The following is a 22,650-nucleotide window of genomic DNA, read 5'->3' on the forward strand; positions in this document are numbered from 1 at the left end:
CACATTCTCCAGGATAGGCCATATGCTAGGCCATAAAACAAATCTTTATAAAATTAAGTATTTTATTTATGTAAGAAATCATATGAAGTCTGTTCTCTGACCACACCAGAATTAAATAGAAATTAGTGACAGAAAGAAATCTGGGAAATTCCTAAATGTTTTGAATTTCAAACAACATACTTTTAAATGATATGTGGGTCAAAGAAGAAATCAAAAGAAAAATTAGAAAATATTTTGAATTAAGTAAAAATGAAAACACAGCATATCAAAACTTATAGGATGCAACTAAAGTAGTGCTTAGAGAAAAATTTATGGCCTTTAAATGCCTATATCAGACAAGAAGAAGGGTCTAAAATCAATACCTTAAGCTTTCACCATAAGAAACTAGAAAAAGAAGTGTAAGTGAAGTCCAAAGTAAGCAGAAGAAAGGTTATAATAGAGATTAGAACAGAAATCAATGGCACGGAAAACACTTACACACACACACACACACACACACACACAAACACACAGACACAAAGAAGTATCAATGAAACCAAAAGTTGGTTCTTTGAAAAGATCAATGGACTTGACAAACCTTAAGTTAGACTGTCCATGAAAATAAAAAAGAGAGAGAGAAAATAACCAATTACCAAAATTAGGAAAGGAAAAAGGAATCACTACAAACCCTACAAAAATTAAAAGGTTATAATCCTGATAATCCAAGTTTATTCTAACAAATTAGACAACATAAATGAAAAGGAAAAATTCCTAGAAAAACACAAATTTCCAAAACTGATTTAAAAAGAAAGCTATAGTCTCAATAAACCTATAATAAGTGCAGAAGTTAAATTGTTAGCTAAAAACTTTCCAGCCATGAAAAGCCTAGGCCCACATTGCTTTACTGGTGAAGCATGCCAAGTGTTAAAGGAAAATAAGAATACCAACCCCTCACAAAGTGTTTCCAAAAAGTTGAGAAAGCGTAGTCTTTTCAACAACTGATGCTAGGACAAAATATATAAAGAACACTTACAACTCAATAATAACATGATAAATAACACAATTAAAAATGGGTAAAGAACACATACAGATGGCCAACAGGCACATGAAACTATGCTCAACATCATTAATCATCAGAGAAATGCAAATTAAACCACAATGAGATATCATCTCATACCTGTCAGAATGGCTAGAATCAAAAATAACACAAATAACAAATGTTGGCAAGGGTGTAGAGAGAAGGGAACCCTCATACACTGTTGGTGGGAAGGTAAGTCGGTATAGCCACTGTGGAAAACAGTGTGGAGGTTTCTCAAAAAACTAAAAATAGAACTACCACATGACCCAGCAATTCCACTCCTGGGTATATATTCGAAAAAAACAAAAACACTAATTTGAAAAGATACATGCACCCCTATGTTCATAACAGCACTATTTATGATTGCCAAGATACGGAAGCAACGTAAGTGTCCATCAACAGATGAGTGGATAAAGAAGATGTGGTATATATATATATATATATATATATATATACACATATACATACAATGGAATACTACTCAGCCATAAAAAAGAATGAAATTTTGCCATTTGCAGCAACATGGATGGATTTGGAGGGTATTATGCTAAGTGAAACAAGCCAGACAGAGAAAGACAAATACTGTGTGATATCACTTATATGTGCAATCTAAAAAACCAGTAAATATAATAAAAAAGGAACAGACTCACAGATATAGAGAACAAACTGGTAGTTACCAGTGGGGAGAGGGAAGGGGATTAAGAGGTACAAATTGCTATGTATAAAATAAATAAGGTACAAGGATATATGGTGCAACACAGGGAATATAGCCAGTATTTTATAATAACTATAAATGGAATATAACCTTAAAAAATTGTGAATCACTATGTTGTACACCTGACACTTACATAATATTGTACAGCAACTATACCTCAATTTAAAAAAATGGACAAAAAAGACTTGAATAGATATTTCCCTAAAGAAGATACATAAATGGCTCGCAAGTTCATGAAAATATGTTCAATATGACTAGTCATTAGAGAAGTGTGAATAAAACCAAAACGGGATGCCACTAAACACCCACTACAATGGCTGTCATAAAAAAGACAGACAATGTCAAGTGTTGGCCGTGTTGTGGTGAAACTGGAACCCTGTACATTGCTGGTGGGAACGTAAAATGGTGTAGCCATTTTGGAGAAACAGTTTGGTGATTTCTTAAAACATTAAACATAGACTTAACCATATGACCCAGCAATTTCACTGGTAGGAATCTCCCCAGGAGAAATGAAAACATATGTCCACACAAATACATGCATGCAGCTTTTCATAGCTGCTTTATTCATAATCACCAGAAGCTGGAAACAATCTAAGTATATCCATCAACTGGTGAATGGATAAACAAAACTTAGTAATTCATTCACTGAAATACGATTTGATAATAAAAAGTAAGAAACTGCTGATCTGTGCTACCACAGGGGTGAACCTCAAAAACATTGTACTCAGTCAACTAAGCCAGATGCAAAAAATTACATATTGTATGATTCCACTTATTTGAAATGTCCAGAAAAGGTAAATTTATAGAATCAGAAAGTAGATTAGTAGTTGCTTAGGGCTGAGGGTGGGAATAGGGATTAAGTATAAATAGGCAAGAGGGAACTTTTGGGGGGTGATAGAGACGTTCTAAAACTGTATTGCGGTGATGGTTGCACAACTTTATAAATCTACTAAAATTATTGAATTGTACACTTATGATCAGTGAATTTTATGGGGAGTAAATTATGCTTCAATAAAGCTATTTGTTTCTTTTTTAAAGCATATGCCCCGAAAAGGCTCCAAGGACCGGCATTTCAGGCGTGGGGGAAGGTTATGGCTCAGGTGATCAGAGGCTGTGGAGGGGCCAGCCTGCCAGTATTTCTCAGGATTTGCATGCTGTGATCTAGCGTCTGGCCTCACATTCTTAGCAAGCAGTGTGGGAGTTTGGGCTCCACTTCCTTCCATTCCCCGGCCTTCCCCTTCAGTTGCACCTATTCAGAGCTGGTGCTGAGGCTGGAAGTACAGCGAAGGCGTCACCCCAGCCTGGTGGGCATTAGAGTTTGGTTCTCCCCCCAGCCCTGTGATGCCTGCCAGAGGTCAGAGATGACCACAGAGTCCCGCTTAAATGCTGCCCCCTCTACCTGCCGGTGCTGTCAGTGAAACTGGTTGGGCGCCTGAGTTGAGCGCTCCCTGTTGGCGTATCTCCTGTTGGGCCAGCCCACAGATCTGCCTCTGGAAAGCCTGCCTTTTCTAGTCCACTGCACCCCAGGACCCTGCAGGGGCCAGGGCTGCCCCCATGAACCTGGTAGCGGGTGCCCTTCTGACTTGCATGCATCTTTCTATTAGAACCTCATGCTCGTTTGACCTAGTACAGCCCATTCCCTGCCACGGGGCCTCACTTGTGAACTGGTCAATCCTTGCCATTTTAACTGGCCTTGACCTGAATTGTTCTCTGCCTCTGTAACCCAGGCATTTTTTGGTTCCGTCCCTGTTGTGCCAGAGGGCTCCCAGATCCCGGCTCCTTCATCTGTGCTATGGCAGTGGGCAGCGGGGCCCCAGAGTCTCAAGCTATGATAGGAACAAATGTCCTTCTCTGTCCTCTGACCCCTTCCTCCTAAGGGAGAATGGGCAGAGAGCACAGGACCAGGGCAAGATGCCAGGAACAGAAGCCCTCAGGCAGGGGAGGGACCCTCAGGAAGAGGCCACATGCTGGCGTTGAGGCTGTGGTCACTGAGACAGGGACCTTGCCAAGTGACTGGGGCAGAACTTGGGGACTCTAGGGAATTCCATGACTTATTGAGAGAAGCTCAAACAGAAGGAAAACAAGTCTCGAATGTGTGTCATCCTTGAAGTCGGAAGTTGCCATTTCCTGGGAGGGGTGGCCTTGACCTTTGGGGCTGGGGGACAGTTCCTTTCTGATGGCAGAGTGCTCTCTCCTGGAGCAGAGACCCAGACCTTAGTGAGCTTCTCAGGATTCTGCAAGATTTTAAGCGTGCCCTCCCTGGGGAAAGCAGCCCTGAGAGCAGCTCAACTGGTAGGTATGAAACTGTACCCCAGAGTCCCGGAAGATCAGATTTTAGTTGAAATGCCACCAATTTCAGAGTTATAATGTGTTTTCATACCATGATACCTCCTCAGTGCACTCACGTGCCTTTCTTCAAGTTCAAGAAAATTGTCAAAAGGGTGGAAGGGGGCACCAAAAAGGCGATTCCCAGCCAGTACGTTTCCTGACCTTTTGCTTGACCTCTTCTTACGGGTTTGAGATAATAAATTTTTGCAAATGGGAGAAATTAAAATGGACATTGTGTCACCTGTACTGATGCAGTTACAGCTGAAGTTGTGTAAGCTTTCTTCATGTTTTCTGGTGCATACACTTTCTCAAGGATAAAGAGTCAGGGCCACAGACTATTTACATGTTGGATAAATTACAGGCACAGTTTTACTGTACTTTGTGAGCTTAGTTTAAATAATTTTTCAGTCTTTTCTGAACCATCAGAGATTTTTAAACATACTCCCACAGTCGAAGTATGGGATTTAATAAGTGATTTGTTCAGGATCTTAGAGTGAAGGCAGAGATGTGATTTCAAAGTGAATATGAAGATACATGCTCAAAACTGAGATATGTAGCTACTTGCTTCATTTGTATAATATTGAATAGTAGCAGTGTTATAAAACATTTATTCCTTCTGTGAAAGGCAATCTGCTGTGATGGTTAAAGATTCTGTGGCCAGGCTGCCTCAGTTCACATCCGGGCTCTGCCACTGATTGCTGCGTGCCTTTAGCTAATTTTTCAACCTCTCTGATAAAATGAGGGCAATAATAGTCCTAGCATATAGTGTGTTGGGAGGATTTCATGAGTTAGTCAGTACAAAGTGCTTCCAACAGGTAAATGGTGAGCTCTATGCAAATGGTTCTGTTATTATTCAGTCAATACTTACGATTGATTCTTCTGTAAGCTTGTAAGTCCCATAGAACAAGAATGAAATAACACACAGCCCATGCCTTGAGGTCTCCCTCTAGTGGGAGACCCAGAGAAACAAGACTGTGGCAGCACCCGTGGGATGCCCACGGAGCTATCACGGACATCCAGAGGAGGTGCTCCTAACCCTGTCCCAGGGGTCTGTGGGTGGTAGGGAAGGCTTCCTGGGGGTGAAATCTGGGCCAAGTCTTGAAGGGTGAGTTAGAGCATTACAGGAGAAGAGGGTTGGGGGAGGGCAGCGCACAGAACTGGGGAGAGAAAAGCACAGCGGATGAAGGGATTTAGTCCATGGAGGTGAGGAACCCTGGAGATTCAGGGCAGAGCAGCAGGGAGGTGAGGCTGGAGTTGGTGGCAGGGCCAGATGCCAGGGGATGGCAGTCATCATAGTAATAACAATAACGGAGCCACACTGTTATTAAATGCCGTGCCCTGGCACAGTGCGAAGCGTGGGACACACACCATCTTCTTCCCGCCTCACAACAACCCCATGAGTGGGTGCTGTGATTATCTCCATCCTACAGATGAGAAAGCAATACAAAAAGTGTTGATGTTGGTGAGGTCTCCTGTCCAGTGAGGGGAAGAACAGCAAGGGCTGCCAGCCCAGGCCACCTGGCTCCAGGGCTCACACATTAGCATAGGTGTGCTGGGAAGCTTGGATCTGATTGTGAGAGCTTTGGTGTTGGCATTCACACAAATGAACAAGAAGTAGATGCTGCAGAAATGTTAGGGCAATGGAAGGAGAAGCGGGAAGGGTTTGGCGATCGATGCTGGGATTGGCTGCAGCTGCCCTGCATCCCTTGACTTTGAAAAGTGCATCCCTCTGGTCATAGGCATCGATTTGTGGGTGTCTGAGCCTCTGTCCGCATTCAGCTGAGCAAGCAAGGGGGCAAGGGCAGGGACGGCAGACTTGGGTGTGTGTCTCCTGACCTTCCTCCTGCATCCCTGACATCACTGCTGTGCAGTCTTATCCTCGCCCCACCCCAGGGCTCAGGCTCAGCTCCCTCCTTCCAGAGCCCTAGGCAGAGGCAGGCATGAGGAGGACAGGCCTGTGCGACGGGACTTGGTTGTTATTCCTGGAATCACGTGACAAACATCCACCTGGTTTTAGTGTCAGTTTGAGCTGTGCCACTCAGCAGCTTGGTGACGTTGGACCAGTCACTCAGCTTCTCTGGGAATATTTCACCCTCCACAAAATGGGCACAAACTTGCCTTTGTCCCTATGGCTCAGGGTCGTCATGAGCATTCAGTGAAATGATACCGGCTGTGGACTAATTCCTCATATTACTCACGGAGTGCCCGTGTACCTCTGCAGCTGAACACTTTATGGGATTTACTTCTAATCCTCATAAAAACCCTGCAAGGTACAAATTAATCTCCCCAGATTAAGAACATGAATAAAACTGCCAACTCTTAGATGAAGAGTTAGCCCTCTGTAAACCTTTTGATTCCAGGTAACAGAAAAGCCAGCTCAGATGGTCTTACCCAGGAAGGGACTTGGCTGGCTCACCTGGCTGCTGCAGTGGGTGGGCCTTGCTCCAGGGGGCACAGGGTCCTTAGGGCAGTGGCTTCTGCTCCCAGCCTTCTCTGGGCAGTGCTGCCTCCGGGCTTTGATGTGTCCTCAGGCCAGGCCAGCTCCCCTTGGGAAGGGAACGGTGGCAGCACGTGCTTTCACCCCTGGCCTTATGAAGGAGTCATCTTGCTTCCTAATGAGCAAACACAACTGAACTCATTGTTATGGGACCAACCTGAACCAAGCAGTAAGGCCAGAGGATAAAACTGTGCCGAGCAGGGGTGGGGGTCAGTGCCACCCAAACATGTGCCTTCAGCCCTAGGGGGCAGGGAGTGGATGCTGGGCAGGTAACCCCAATGACCTCTCCTTGCTTTTATTCTTATGACCCAAGACCAACACTGCATAGAACCGCTAAATTTTGGGTGCGCCAAAAGGTTCGTTCGGTTTTTTCCATAAGATGGCTCTAGTAGCACTTAGTTGTCTTTAACTTCATTCGAAACAATTTTGTTAGATTGTATGTGACAGCTGTCATATCAGCATGCATTTTAAAAAAGACATCAAAATTGGTGAATTTTTGTGTAGCCATTTTAATATTGAAGTTGGAAGAAAAAAAGCAACATTTTCAGCATATTATGTTTTATTATTTCAAGAAAGGTAAAGCAACTGAAACGCACAAAAAGATTTGTGCAGTGTATGGAGAAGGTGCTGTGACTGATCGAACATGTCAAAAGTGGTTTGTGAAGTTTCGTGCTGGAGATTTCTCACTGGACGATGCTCCACGGTCAGGTAGACCAGCTGAAGTTGATAGTGATCAAATTGAGACATTAATTGAGAACAATCAACATTATACCACGTGGGAGACAGCCGACGTACTCAAAATATCCAAATCAAGCGTTGAAAATCATTTGCGCCAGCTTGGTTATGTGAATCGCTTTGATGTTTGGGTTCCACATAAGTTAAGGAAAAAAAACCTTCTTGACCATATTTCCACATTCGATTCTCCACTGAAACATAATGAAAACATTCTGTTTTTAAAGCAAATTGTGATGGACTATTACAAGTGGATACTGCACAGTAATGTGGAATGGAAGAGATCGTGGGGCAAGCGAAATGAACCACCACCAACCACACCAAAGGCCGGTCTTCATCTAAAGAAGGTGATGTTGTGTATATGGTGGGATTGGAAGGGAGTCCTCTATTATGAGCTCCTTCCAGAAAACCAAACGATTATTTCCAACGAGTACTGCTCCCAATTAGACCAACTGAAAGTGGTACTCGACGAAAAGCATCCAGAATTAGTCAACAGAAAACGCATAATCTTCCATCAGGATAACGCAAGACTGCATGTTTCTTTGGTGACCAGGCAAAAACTGTTACAGCTTGTCTGGGAAGTTCTGATTCATCTGCTGTATTCACCAGACATTGCACCTTCGGATTTCCATTTATTTTGGTCTTTACAAAATTATCTTAATGGAAAAAATTTCAATTCCCTGGAAGACTGTAAAAGGCATCTGGAACAGTTTTTTGCTCAAAAAAATGAAAAGTTTTGAGAAAACCATAATTCAAAAAGAGACATGTACCACAATGTTCATTGCAGCATTATTTACAATAGCCAGGGCATGGAAGCAACCTAAGTGTCCATCGACAGATGAATGGATAAAGAAGATGTGGCACATATATACAATGGAATATTACTCAGCCATAAAAAGAAATGAAATTGAGTTATTTGTAGTGAGGTAGTTGGACCTAGAGTCTGTCATACAGAGTGAAGTAAGTCAGAAAGAGAAAAACAAATACCGTATGCTAACATGTATATATGGAATCTAAAAAAAAAAAAAAGGTTCTGATGAACCTAGGGGCAGGACAGGAATAAAGATGCAGACATAGATAATGGACTTGAGGACACAGGGAAGGGGAAGGGTAAGTTGGGACAAGATGAGAGAATGGCATGGACATACATACACTACCAAATGTAAAATAGATAGCTAGTGGGAAGCAGCCACATAGCACGGGGAGATCAGCTCAGTGCTTTGTGACCACCTAGAGGGGTGGGATAGGGAGGGTGGGAGGGAGGGAGATGCAAGAGGGAGGGGATATGGGGATATATGTATACGTATAGCTGATTCACTTTGGTATACAGCAGAAATTAACACAACACTGTAAAGCAATTATACTCCAATAAGGATGTTAAGAAAAAAAAAGTTTTGGGAAGATGGAATTATGAAGTTGCTTGGAAAATGGCAGAAGGTAGTAGAACAAAAGGGTGAATACATTGTTCAATAAAGTTCTTGGTGTAATTGAAAAATGTGTCTTTTATTTTTACTTAAAAAACTGAAGGCACTTTTTGGCCCACCCAGTATTAAGGAAGCACCTCCTGACCTTACCAGTTAGTGTTCAGAGATTTCAAACTTACAAACTAAACCACCTCCAAGCCTTTATGCAGACTCTATGAAAACTGGCAGGGACCACGAAGGATGAGCTCTCACGGTGAGGCCCAGCAGAACCTCTCAGGTGATGTAAACCATTTATGATGAAAGGCCATGGGGAGGCTGTGGACAGGGAGGTGCCTTGGCAACTGCCTTACGAAGGAGCAGCTTTTATCCTGGTGCTCTTCACAAAATGCATGCAAAAATGTCATACATAGGATGAAAGCAGCAGAAAGTAATGCATCAGGACCCCCCGGGTCTGCAGGTCCTTTCTAGGTGTGCCCGCTCTGGCACAGGTTTCTGAGAACCCTGCCATGTCCGTCCAGTCCCTATTCAAGGACTCCGAGAGCAGATTCCATAATAATGATGATGATAATGCTGGTAAAGCTGCTGGCAAAGCTATGGAGACAGTTAATAGATAAGTGGTTGCCAGAGGTGGGGGAGGGAGGGATGAATAGGAAGAGCACAGAGGAATTTTAGGGCATGGAAGCTATTCTGTATGATACTACAGTAATGGCTACATTATAAATTTGTCCAAACCCATAGAATGTACAACACCAAGAGTGAACCCTAATGTAAACTGTGGACTTTGGGTGATGATGTGTGTCAAGGTAGTTTCATCAATTAAAACAAATGTACCGCTCTGGTGGGGATGTTCATAATGGAGGTGGTCAGGGGTCTATGGAAAATCTCTGTATCTTTTGCTCAATTTTGTTGTGAACATAGAACTGCTCTAAAAAATAAAGTCTTTTTAAAAAAATAAAACAAGGAAGAGGAAAAAGTCTGGAAATATTTATGAAGGTCATGTTTTGGTTACGATAGACTTATTTTCTTTCGTCTCCATGCTTGTAATTACCATTTTAAAACATTTTAAAACTCACTTATTTATGAGAAAGAGTCATCTCAAGGGAGGCACCATTCGTCTGCCTTGAAAGTGAAGTTCTTTAACTTGTACACAGTTCCTCGGCATGTGCTGTTGATTGACCTTGTGTGGCAAGGAAAGCCCGTGGAGCACTTTCAAAAGCCTAGAGCGAGATGTCAGGAAGTTCGCCCTATTTGCACTAGTCCTTGGCCTTTATCAATGGCAGCTACCTTGGGCGGGGGACCTGTCATTGTAAACAACAGTGAGATGCTAACATAGTTGTTGAGACCTGCGTTCCTCCTGCGAGATTCCACACTTGACATTGCAAGGTACAGGGTTATAGGGGGATGAGCGTATCGCGGGCAGTCTTGGAAAGGCAGCCTGGAGCTGCTCGGAGAGGAACTGAGGAAGCCCTCTGGGGGTCCTGGTGAGTTCTCATGGTCTGAACTGAGGTGTGCAGGCTGGAGGAAAGGAAGCACGCGGACACTTCAGAAGGTAAAATGGATCAACGGAAACACTGACTTTCAAAGATGGTGTGGGAGCAGGAAGGGTTCAGGGAGGGCAGGCCCAGAAGGATGCTGGCAGGGCCAGATTGGCACATCTTCCTCAGCCCCGCTCGCGGAGGGCTTTCTGGGTCGGGATCTTGGCATCCCAGCCATCCCAGTCCGGGCCACGCTGAATCCCTCTGCAGTATGTGACGGGCAGCTTTGTGCCAGGATGAGGATCCTCTGCTCATTCAGCAGGAAACGGGATAGAACAGACCCCAAGGGGGCATAGTTCATATGTGGAGGCACAAAGCTTGTCCTGGATCCAGGGAAACACCAGGCACCTGGGGGATGAAGGTTGGGTGTCTGAACGCTCCTCGGTGGGAACAGTTAACTGCTCCTCTGGTGTATCCCAGTGAGGCAGGTATTTGATGGAAGGGTGGCACTCCTTATGCACAGGCGCTGTGGTTCAGTATGAGGGCGCTTTGAGCTCACATTCACTTACGAAAGCAAAGTGTGCCTGTGTGTTTGGTTCTTCATTTTAAAAATGTTCCTTGGTGAGATCATCTCAGTTTATACTATTTTATTTTTTTTCTGCTCCCAGACTCACTTAGTTGTAGAGGCACAGAATTTCCACACGGCTGACCTGCCCACACCCACCTCCCTTTGGGCAGCACAATCCCAGGGACAGGCATGTGCTCCCCTCCTTCTCTGCCCAATCTTGGGCCAGGATGGCCCTTGGTCTTGGGCACCAGTCACTGCTCCTGCCTCCAGGACCCTAGCACTCAGGCTGGCCTCTCTTTCTCCCACCAGGACAGGGCTTTGAGCAGCTGTAACCGTCCTGGATTTAGTATAGACTGAAAGTGCAGTGGAATGCTGATATCGCCTTCCGGTACCTTTTTGGGGAGCTGGTTTAAGCCTAGAGCAGCCATTGTGGATCTGGCTTGATTGACCTTCTTCCTGCCCTAGTTCTCTTGTTCTCTGTTGTCTGGGCTGGGCTCAGAGTCCTTGCTTCAGGACCAAAGAGGCAAGTCCACCCGGATCAGATCCCAGATCTCCTGCCTGGACCTCTCTGAGGCTTAATTTTCCCATCTGGGCAGGTCAGAGATTATGGATATCAGGCACTTTTCACAGTGCTTTGCGTAGGGTAGACAGGCATAGCTCTTATTAACTTTAGCTTCTGCAAAATATGATTGCTCACAATTTGTTCAGTGCCTGGTAAAATCCAGGTTGCCTGCTTTACTTAGTGTCCTGGAGTGGCCACCCATTGCTCAGGGGTGCAGCCTCTCTCTACGCCCTGCTCGCCTGCTCTGTCCTGCTTGGCACTTGTACAGCACTGCTACGTCTGTGGCTCTAGGAGGGTGCACTGTGCTCTCTCGGCAGAAAGATTTTCTGATCAAGGTTTAAGTTGAAGTTTGTGCTTCCCTTCAGGGCCAAGACATGGCACCATGAGATACCCAAGTAGCAATATTATTCTCCCTGGGTAGCACCATGACATGCCCCTACCCCCCTACTGTATCCACACGCTGGAGATTAGGATCCATGCTGTTTAGCCATTTCATGCCCCATCTAATTTAGGCTGAATTTCTTATCTGACCCTAACTATAACCCTGTGAGATAGATAGCAAGGGTACATCTCCCCATCTTACAGGTTGGGGGATGCGGCCCAGGGAAGTGAGTGACTTGCCCTGTATCACCTCTCTAGTCAGAGTGGAAGCAGATTTAGTGCAGGCTTTCTGCCCCTGTCCAGTGCCCGTTTGCTAGATCCAGCCACCACGTGCCACGGAGCAGAGATGCCCAGTCTTTGTGGGACAGAGACTCCTATGAGAGGCGGCCAGGCCGGAACTTTGTACATGTCACAACAAGGGTCCCACATGTGCGCCTCCTGCCCCGCCCTTGTGGGAGCCAGAAAAACAGCCCTGTTCCCCACAAATAACACTTCTTTCCGATCACACAGCTCTCTAATTTAGCTGGAGTTTCCGGCCTATTTTCTATCTTCCTTGGTTTGACTGGCTCCAGCAATGCCCACTCCCTTGTGTCAGACACAAAATACAGTCCTGTTGCAACCCAAGATGTAGAATAACTTTTCTCGTAAGTGAATCATAAGACGGACTTGGCCAAAAATTCCTACCAGCCCTGCTGGCTCAACGGGAAATGTAAGATTCTGAGGGAATAACTGTCTATCGTATGTCATTGTGGTGACTCATTGTATCTGAGTGCTCATGATTGAGGTATGAAGTAGAACTAAATTTAGTTTAGTGTAGTTTTACTGTTTTCAAGGAGAATGGTGACGACAAAGCAGATCTTTTTTCAGCTTACTGAAAGCCCCGGGCATAATGGCCTAAGTTTATGATGTCTCAAAATTTTCATTTTATATTAAAGAGCTAAAGAATTAAAGCCAAGAAAAGAGAAGAGGAAGGGGGAATATAATCTGATTTTGTGGGGTGTGAGGTGCAACTGGCGAGGATAATCCCAACTCAGAGGCAATGGACAAAAAGAAAATATCAAATGATTTTAGCAAAAACAAATGACCACGCATTTAACAAAAAGCCAAAATTCAAAAGTCGGGAAATGTTTGCAATAAGCATGTCACATTGATGTCAAAGATGCAAACAAATCTATAAGAATGACTCAACGATCCTAATAAATAATAGCAGAAGGTGTCCATACATCATTCATAAATAAGGAAACACAGTTAGACAAACACGGGAAATGTTCCTCCTAGCAAGCAAAGAAATGCAAGTAAAAGGAGATATCACATTTTTCTTCATTAAGTGAGAAATGTTTTAAACTGATAAATCTGGTGTTAAAAAGGATGAAAAGATAAATGCCCTCATCCATTGACCAAGCGGCTATAAAGTAGTACTAACTTGTTGGAAATCATTTTGACAGTGGGTATTTTTTTTTTTTTGACAGTGAGTATTGAATAACCTTTAAAATGATCCTCCTCTGTGAACTAGTATTTCCAGGTCTAAGAATCCAAAAACAAAAGTCTAAGAATGGAAAACCATTATGCACAAATATATTTATAGCAATGTTATTTGTATATCAAACTGGGAAACAAATTAGATGTTTAGATGTCAGGGGAAGGCTAAGTAAACTGTGGCATGTCTTCTCACTGGAATAGTGGGAGGATGTGACAATATGGAAAGTGTAGATTAAGTAAAAAGAAGGATGCAAAATTGTAATACAATATTATTTTTTAAAAAAACAATGTATAAGAACCAAGGAAGAGTTGAAACTTATGTCCCCAAAAAGCCTGCACATGGATGTTGACAGCAGCTTTATTCATAATCTCCAAAACTTGGGAGCAAAAAAGATGTCCTTCCGTAAATGAATGAATAAATAAACCCTGGTACATCCAGACAATGGAATATTATTCAACATTAAAAAGAAATGAGCTATCAAGCTATGAAAAGACATGGAGAAAACTTAAATGCATATTTCTAAGTTAATGAAGCCAATCTGAAAAGGGTACATACTGTATGATTCAAACTATATGTGACATTCTGGAAAAGGCAAAGCTATGGAGACAGTTAATAGATCAGTGGTTGCCAGAGGTGGGGGAGGGAGGGATGAATAGGAAGAGCACAGAGGAATTTTAGGGCATGGAAGCTATTCTGTATGATACTACAGTAATGGCTACATTATAAATTTGTCCAAACCCATAGAATGTACAACACCAAGAGTGAACCCTAATGTAAACTGTGGACTTTGGGTGATGATGCGTGTCAAGGTAGTTTCATCAATTAAAACAAGTGTACTGCTCTGGTGGGGATGTTCATAATGGGGGTGGTCAGGGGTCTATGGAAAATCTCTGTAGCTTTTGCTCAATTTTGTTGTGAACATAGAACTGCTCTAAAAAAATAGTCTTTTTAAAAAAATAAAACAAGGAAGAGGAAAAAGTCTGGAAATATTTATGAAGGTCATGTTTTGGTTACGATAGACTTATTTTCTTTCGTCTCCATGCTTGTAATTACCATTTTAAAACATGAACGTGCATTAATTTATAATGGAAAGAAAAAATAAACATTTCAGGAGTTTAAAAAGCTAGGAAATGAAGCTGTATGTGTGGTTGTGTATTTAAACAGTTCTGAGGGTTTCTGATCCCTTGTTTTCTCTTTGTGGCCAGAGTTTTGTAAACACACATCCCTTTTGGCTATTTGTAAATTTACACAGTTGACCCTGTACTCTAAAGCCATGGCCAGTTAGAATTTCTGTTCCCAATAAAAATAAGCTATCTTTGGGGACTCTCAGTGTGAACTGTATTCTTGGAAATTTCCCCACAACGTGACTCAGTCTTTGTTTATTTTTAAAACTCCAGGACTATATTAGAATAGTCTGTTTTCTTTTATTAAATATATATAAATTTTTATTAGTGTTTAATTTACTATTTTTCAAAGATTATACAATCACATGATTTAATAATTAAAGTTTTAAAGTTAAATAATTAATTTAAAAATATATGTACAGTGATAATTCTCCTTGTCCAATCTTCCTTCTGTTTATTTCCTCAGCACCCCCATTTTAAGGATCCACTATTTTTAAATTCTTGTGAATATTTCCAAAGTTTCTCTATGTTTGTGTACATAAATACTAATATATATTATTTTCCTGTATTTTTATACAAAAAAAAGACACATTTTACACATTGTCCAACACCTAGCTTTTTCACTTAACAATGTGTCTTTTCTTATCCCTAGATAAATAGCTTCCTCATTCCGCATTACAGTTACAAAAGACCCCGTGTGTGGATTGATTTGTGGATTCACCATAATTTCCTTAACCAGTCCCCTGCTGATGGACAGTTGGGTTGTTTCTAATCTATTGCTATTACCAACAGGACTATAATGACTTATATGTACATTTCATACCCATGCAAGGATATCCACAGAATAAATTCCCAGAAGTGAAATTGCCGGGTCACAGAGTATAAGCCTCTGTAATTCTGATAGACCCTGTGATCCTGAGTGCCGAATTGCTCTCCATCAGGAAGGGTTTACACTTGTACCAGCAATACTTCTGAGTGCCTGATTCCTCACACCCTTGCCAAAAGAGCGCTCTGCCTTAAGTTTGATTGTTGCCATTCTGATATGTGCAGAAAGAAAGTGCAGTACATTTTAATTTGGATTCCTCTTTCTTGAGGAAGTTTTAGCATGTTTTCCTAGGTACGAGCCTTTCCTCTTGTGTGAAAACTGTTTACCACCTTCATTCATTTTGACTATTAGGTCATATCTTATGGATTTCTAGAAATCCTTTGTATTAGGGAGATCAAGGGAGTTACCAAGCCTCTCTTGGTAACTGTACCTACCTGGCTGGAATATGTGTCTGAGGACAAGAGATTCTACAAGAGGCTGCCCTCTGGGTTGCTGGAGCCATAGGATGCATTTGAAATAAGACGATGGCCATTCAAGGAAGTGCTTGGACTCCACCCCACAGGTAGCATGGAGAACAGGTTTCACATCAGGCCAGTCTGGGTTTGCAGCTTTCGTGTTGTCTGCTTACAGTGTCACTTAGAGCAAGTCACTTAGCATCTTTGAATCTTGGTTTTGTTACCTGTAATGTAAGGCTTACCTATTACTTTGGGTTATAACGGTAACACATAGACTCTGATACTACAGTGATTACACAGGTAACCACCCAGATAATTGAAAACACTCACAACGCTCCTGAGGGTTAACTCAGTCTTTACCTTAAAGGTGAAGGTACACGCAGCAGGAGGAGAAAGTGTGAACAATCATGGGGGGCCTTAGGGACCCCCAGCTGCAACTCCCCAGGGTCCCTTCTCACTTGCACAGGTGCTGCTCTGTCTCTGGATTGTGAACCACAAAGATGTGTGCAAGGAACGTTGGTTTTAGGGGAGCTCAAGGAGAAGACTTAGGGATATCTTAATATCCTACTGGTGACGTAACCAAGCCAGACTGTGTAAACCCATTAACCAGGTGTAAACAATCTATACATACAATCTATGCATCCCAAAAAAATGTAGGCAAGCTGGCCCTGGGTCTCTCCAGAGATTTTGGAACTTTAACAGAACATTACAAATCCCTAACTAGCTCAACTCATCATCCTTAGCCAAGGGTCAGTACCAGACCTCCAGACATCCCTGGACATAGGCACAGAGTGACCCCAGTCCGGCTCTAAGAGTACCCTACGTTACACACAGGTACACGGGGTACTCGGAAACTATTGCTTCGTTTTCCTTTCCCTGGAACAAGCCTGCCTTTGCCTTCACCAGGACCTTTTTCTTCTCCAGCTCAGGGGAGACTGTCACCAGCGTGACCAGCTTGGTCCCACTGCAGCCCAAGAAGGGCAAGAGGCGGAAGGAAAAAGCTGACGTTCCTCCCGCAGTCCCTGCCAAAGGTAGGAAGCCAGCCAGCAGTCATCCATGTGGAGAGCGCCTGGGGTCTGATGTGAGATCAGGACAGGAGAGTCGGCAGGGGGAGGGTGTGACATCCCTGATTATATGGTCTGGAGAACCCCACCTAGATTCTGGTCATAACTGAGCCCCGTCCCTGAGGTGGGCTGGGGGCTCTGCCATTGGCCGCGCATGGCTTTAGCAGGGGTCAACCTCTACAGACTCTTCCACGGTGTATTTCCCTTTGAAGTACTAACATGCTCTGCACATAGCAGGGTGGACCAAGGGGATGTCAGCATCCTCTTGGTTCATTCAAGGGAAAGAAGACCCTATGATTTTCCTAAAGATAAAAACCAGGTGTGTAATTTATTTTGGATTTGTTCTGGGGATTAAAATGAGGGTTATTACTTGATTCCAATTATGACTTCGAGCAACATAAATGAGGAAGATGGGCATTTCCTGAGGCGAGAACTAAAACTGCTTATAAATCGCTCCTAAAATAACTGTGGCCAATTTAGGAGAAGGTCATACATCAAAGGATTTGATACACAGTTAGGAATACAAGGGTTGCCCAGGTGAATAATTTAAGAACAAGACAGGATCCCTTTTATCCCTCAACTGGGGCTTCCCAGGATGGCCCCTTGGCACCCTTTGCGCCCTGTGGTGGAAGGCAGTGGTGCTGAGACTGAACGTATACTGGGTGGACAGAAGGGGCTGGGAGGCGTGAGCGTCCTGTGAGGCACGACACTTGCGGACCTGGGGAGGGAAGGGAGCTGCCCCTGCTCTGCGCCAGGCGTTGTACTGCTGTATCACCTCATTCAGTCAGCATAGACAGTGCCCTACTGTATGAAAACGAGACTCAGAGAGCCACGTGGTTGAGCCTGGCTTTGAGTTCAAGTACCAGTTCATCTAAATTCTAGGTAATTACATGATGTTGGAAGAAGAGCCTCGGTTTCCTCTTCTGTTAGATGGGGACAATAAGACCCCCCCTGCTGACCTCCCAGGGCTGCTGTGAGGGTCAAAGGTCACCGCCGTCAGCGTTAGCGTGCAGCTAGGAGGAAGCCCCAGGGAAGGTCCCAGCCTCAGCCTTTACCAAGTGCACCTGGTTCTCACCTGCACATCTGACCTCTTTGTAGCTGGTGGTGCTTTATGCCGTGGTTTTGTTGACCTTGTTGAGAGGAGAGGATGACGTATCCAAAGGCTAGGAGAGGATCACCCTGCCCCGAGGGGCACCAGTCCAGCTGTTACCTGGATCAGAAACTAGAGTTCCTCCACGAGGACAGGAAGGGGCCCTATGTCCGAGGCTCTCTGTCCGTGGTGCTCATGATATGTGGGTTTTAAGAGTCCTGGGAGGAATTGCAAACTAAACCCTTGATGTGCTTCCACAGCTCCCATCGCCGCCCCGTTCCATAAACCGAAGCTGCTGAAGCCACAAAGGAAAGTCGCCCTGGTGAGTAACCACATTCTCTGTGTTGTCCACTCAAGCCCTAAACACAACTCTGGTCCAAGGAGTACCTTTATTGACTGAAAACATGCTCCAAGTTCTTGGTGATTTGTTCCCAAGCAAAGGCATTCTCTCTTCTTGGGTCAGCTTTTGAGTCAGCTTTTCTCCGTAGCTAGTTCCCACAGAGTGGCTTTTTAAAAATCCAAATGGAATTACCTTTCATTATCAATGCTCCTTTTTGAAAAGAAGGGAAAAAATAGCACTCAGAAAGGTATAAAATAGAAAGTGGACCAGCTTGTATAAATTTGTCTTGATAACCACTCTGAAGAGACTGCTGAAGAACTTTCCAGAAAACATGTTATACTTTTAATTTTTGAAACAATTTCAGTTTTACGGAAGAGTTAGAAAGATGGTACAGAGAGTTCCCGTCTACCCTTCGCCCAGCTTCTCCTAAGGTTAACTTCTCACATAGCCATGGTGTATTTGTCAAAACTAAGAAGTTACCATCAGCACATTACCATTAACTGCACTCCAGACTTGGATCAGATTTCAGCAGTTTTTCCACAAATGTTCTTTTTCTGGTGCAGGATCCCACCCAGGCTGTCACATCACATTTCGTGGTCTTGTCTCCTTTAGTCTCCTCCAATCAGGGCCAGTGCCTCCGTCTGTCTGCTTCTACAGCCTTGACACTTTTAAAGAGTAGTACCTGCATTTTTTACAGTGTCTCTTGATTTGGGTTTCTCTGAGGTTTTCTGATGATTAGAAATGAGGTTATGGATTTGAGGGAAGAACAACACAGAGGAGATATGCCTTTCTCATAGCGTCCCATGGAGCAGACGTGCTATGATGTTGACCGTGACCACTTGGTGAAGGTGGGTCTACCAGGTTCCTTCAGTATAAAGTCACGATTTTTCCCTTTCCATACTTTATTTGTTAGAAGCCAGTCATTAAGTCCAGGTCACACTCAAGGGGGAGGAGAGTGAAGCTGCACCTCCTGAATTCAGGGAGGGGTCTCAAAGACTTTGTGGACACATATGAAGACCACCACAGTAATTAATAGGTATTTTAGGGGAGATACATCAAGCCTGTGCAAATAGCCTGTTTTTCCTTGAACTTTTGTCTACTCATTTTAGCATTCATCCGTGGATTTTGCTTGCAGCACTTATTACTATGGTGAACTGATGGTGATTTTCTGTTTTCCTCAATCCATCTCCATTTACTACTTGAAATTCTTCTGTAAGGAAGAGCTGGATCCCTTTCCTCATTGACTTATTCACTAATTTCTTTATACAAGTATGGATGCATGAAGATTTAATTTTTTTTAAGTTTGTAATCGTATTGTTATTTATTTTGTTGCCAATTTTGTTCAACAGCTGTGTATTTGTGTGTGAGAGAGAGAAAGAGAGAAAGAGGGAGAGAGAGGCAGAGAAACTGGCAAACCAGTTCTAAAATGTTTATGTAAGATAATAAGATTATCTTGGCCTTGTGGAGGGCCAAGATAATCTTGAAGGAAAAGAACAAAGTGAAGAACTTATAGACCAATTCACAAGATTTATATTAAAGCCATAGTAATTAAGCTGTATAGTAAGTAATGGTATTAGCATTAATGTATTAAGCACATTAAGTAATGGTATTAGCACAAGAATAGATAAATAAACCAAAGGACTAAAGAGCCCCAAACATATCTACATATGTATTGTCACTTGATTTTATGACAAAAGTGACATTGCAGTGCAGTGAAGAAAGGATTATATCTTCAGTATACAGTGATGGGTCTGTAGGATCTCCACATGAAAAACAATGATGCATAACCTGTACTTCACACCACACACAAAAATTAATTAGAGAAGGTTCATACACTTAAGTAAGAAAGGTAAAAATGAAGCTTCTTAAAATTAGCTTATCTGCATAAGGTCAGGGCAAACAAAGCTTTTTAAACAAGACATGTAATGTATGAGCCATAAAGGAAAAGATTGAAAACTTTGGATTACATTAAAATTTAGAAGGTCTATTCTGATTAAAGATATCAGTACAAGAATGAAAAGGGAAGCCACCTATGGGGAGAGTGTATCTGCCACGTGTATATTTGATGAAGGATCCTTACCTAGAATTTGTGAACACCTACAAATCAATAAAAATGAAAAAGGCAACACTACAAAAAAATAGGCAGAAGTCTTAAACATGTGCTTCACCAAAGAAGACATACAAATAGCCAATCAGCACATGAAAAGTATTTAATCTCATTGGCGTCATGGAAATGGAGGTTAGAAGCAGAAAACCAGTTCACATCTACCAGGATGGCTACAGTGAAATACTTATATGGTTTCCTTTTTTTTTTGCCTGTTTTTCTCTGATCCAATTGGAATTTAGGAATGGATCCAATTTTATCTGTCATTCTTTTTTGTCAGATTCTTTTTTATTTAACTTTATGTTTCATATTTCAATAATCTCTACTTGCCAGTTTCATTATACTTCATCACTACATTCTAAACAATTACTTAAACTTAACTTTTATTAGTTCTGTTATTACTTTTTCTTGAATCCAGTGTCTTCCCCCCAGATATATTTGCCTTTACATTTGAGTAGTTTGCCTGTGAATGGAATTCTAGTTTCATAAACATTTTCCACTCTGTTCTGGGAAATACGCTAAGCACTTTGTGTGCATTTCTGTTTACTTCCCATATTGTTCAGCATAAATGCCATGCTCATTACTGTGGCCTCTAATGCCTTATATCATGCAAGCCACATGTAATTTAAATTTTCCAGCAACCACATTAAAGACGTAAAAACAAACAGGTGAAACTAATTTTCATAATATGGCTTATTTAACCCAATATATCAAAATATTATCATTTAAACATATAACCAGTATAAAAATTATTAATGAAATATTTTAATGCTTATTGTTCTGCTAAGTCTTCAAAATCCAGTGTGTATGTTATGCTTCCTGCACATCTCATTTCAGAACTACAGTTCAAGAGCTTAATAGCCACATTTGGCTATTGGTTACCATATTGGACAGCGCAGCCCTGTAATGATCTAGCCCCCATGACCTCTTTGACATCATTTTTACCACTGTCCCCCTTTCTCGTTCCCCTCCCATCATTCTGTCTTCCTTGCTAGTCCTTAAACATACCAAGCATGTTCTGGTAGGGCCTTTGTTGTCTTATATGCCAGGACCGTCCTCCCCAGGCTATGTCTGTGGCTTATTACTCACCCCCTAGGGTCTCTTTTCAAATATCAACTCAGTGGAGAAGCCTTCCTGAAACTCTATATAAAACACCACCCACCCTTTGAAGGAACTCCCCATAAGAGGCATCCTGACGTACTTTTACATGTATCTATTACCTGCCTCTCTCTTCTCAGAATGCAAGGTCCATGAAGGCAGGGAGGTTGTCTGCTCTGGTCGCTGCTGTGTTCTCCACACCAGAGCAATGTCCAACAGGATGGGGATGTGTGATTTTGCACCCCAGCTTTGTGGAGTAGGTTCGGTCATTGTGCTTTTATAGATGGGCACAGTGAGACTCGGAGTCCGTAAGGTGACAGATGGACGACTAACCCAAGGTCATGCAGCTTGTGGGCTGCAGTCAGGACTTGAACCTTTGTCCTTCTGAAGCCAGAGCGTAAGGTTTTAACCAGCTTAATTGAAGCCTTGTCTCAGAGTGGAACCTGGATCTCTGTGCATGATTCTGACATCCTCTCATGGCTCAGCCTTGCCCCTGACCTTCCTATTCTGTGCCCAGGTTTCTGCTGTTCTCCTAGACAGGATGGTTCCTCTGTTTTCCAGAGAAAGCCTCCTTTTGCCTGCAGTGAGTTGTGAGTCCTGAAGGGCTTTTCATACAGTGTGATTCCATCTGGTTCATATCATCAAAAATTCCTTATCAGTTCTGCTCTATTGACTACACTGTCTTGTCCTCAAATGTAGCAGCGGAGTTTTTGCTGATTTTAATAGATTTCTGGTCATTCAGTAGACTTTGAGAAACTCAATTGAACACAAAGGCTAAAACTATCAACTTTCCTTGGGGCATCCTTCATCCCATCCATTGAGAGTCAGTTTCCCCAGATAGTCTGAGCTCACTCTCTCCCAGCTGTCCATATCACTGCACATCTGTGTGTGTATGTGTGTATATTTTCCAGATCTTTTATTCTTAATCCTGATATTTATCAACAACCTCAAGAATGATTATACTTTGTAAATTTCCCCCATCTTACATTCTAAGTTGCCCAGGGCCTGTTGTTTCTAATCCAATCTTTTACCCCTGGTAACAACAGAAACCGCTCTTTATTGACGTTCCATTGATATATCCCAGGAATATATAAGAAAAAGCGCTTTTTGCAAGTCATCATATTTAATTCTCACAATAAGTACCCCCACTCCCAGATTTGCCTGTGAGGACACACAAACACTCTGTTTCAGAAAAGTGAGGTCCTGCAACCCACAGGGGGTAGCGTTGCATCTCCCATGAAGACAGTGCTGCCGCCCCAGTAGATGGGGCAGTGTCAGCAGCCTTGAATGGACAACTTTCTTTAGTCCACAGCTATAAAAGCAGTTTGCC

The 22,650-nt window shown here is 42.8% G+C and overlaps 1 protein-coding gene across 3 annotated transcripts in view; it reads left to right on the top strand.

Moving 5' to 3' along the window:
* The window catches only part of VSTM4 (V-set and transmembrane domain containing 4), an 88,784-nt gene that overhangs the window by 43,287 nt on the left and 22,847 nt on the right, over nucleotides 1-22,650 (top strand). For 2 of the 3 annotated variants that reach the window (XM_082425471.1, XM_082425473.1), the window contains exons 6-7: nucleotides 16,549-16,655; nucleotides 18,039-18,100. In XM_082425471.1, coding sequence (XP_082281597.1) covers nucleotides 16,549-16,655; nucleotides 18,039-18,100 — 169 coding nt within the window. Of the gene's footprint in view, nucleotides 1-2,810; nucleotides 7,060-16,548; nucleotides 16,656-18,038; nucleotides 18,101-22,650 lie in introns of those variants that run through there. The other variant, XM_082425472.1, reaches the window with a different exon arrangement.

Source organism: Balaenoptera physalus, assembly GCF_965194825.1.
Source record: "Balaenoptera physalus genome assembly, chromosome: 14".
Taxonomy (NCBI): domain Eukaryota; kingdom Metazoa; phylum Chordata; class Mammalia; order Artiodactyla; family Balaenopteridae; genus Balaenoptera; species Balaenoptera physalus.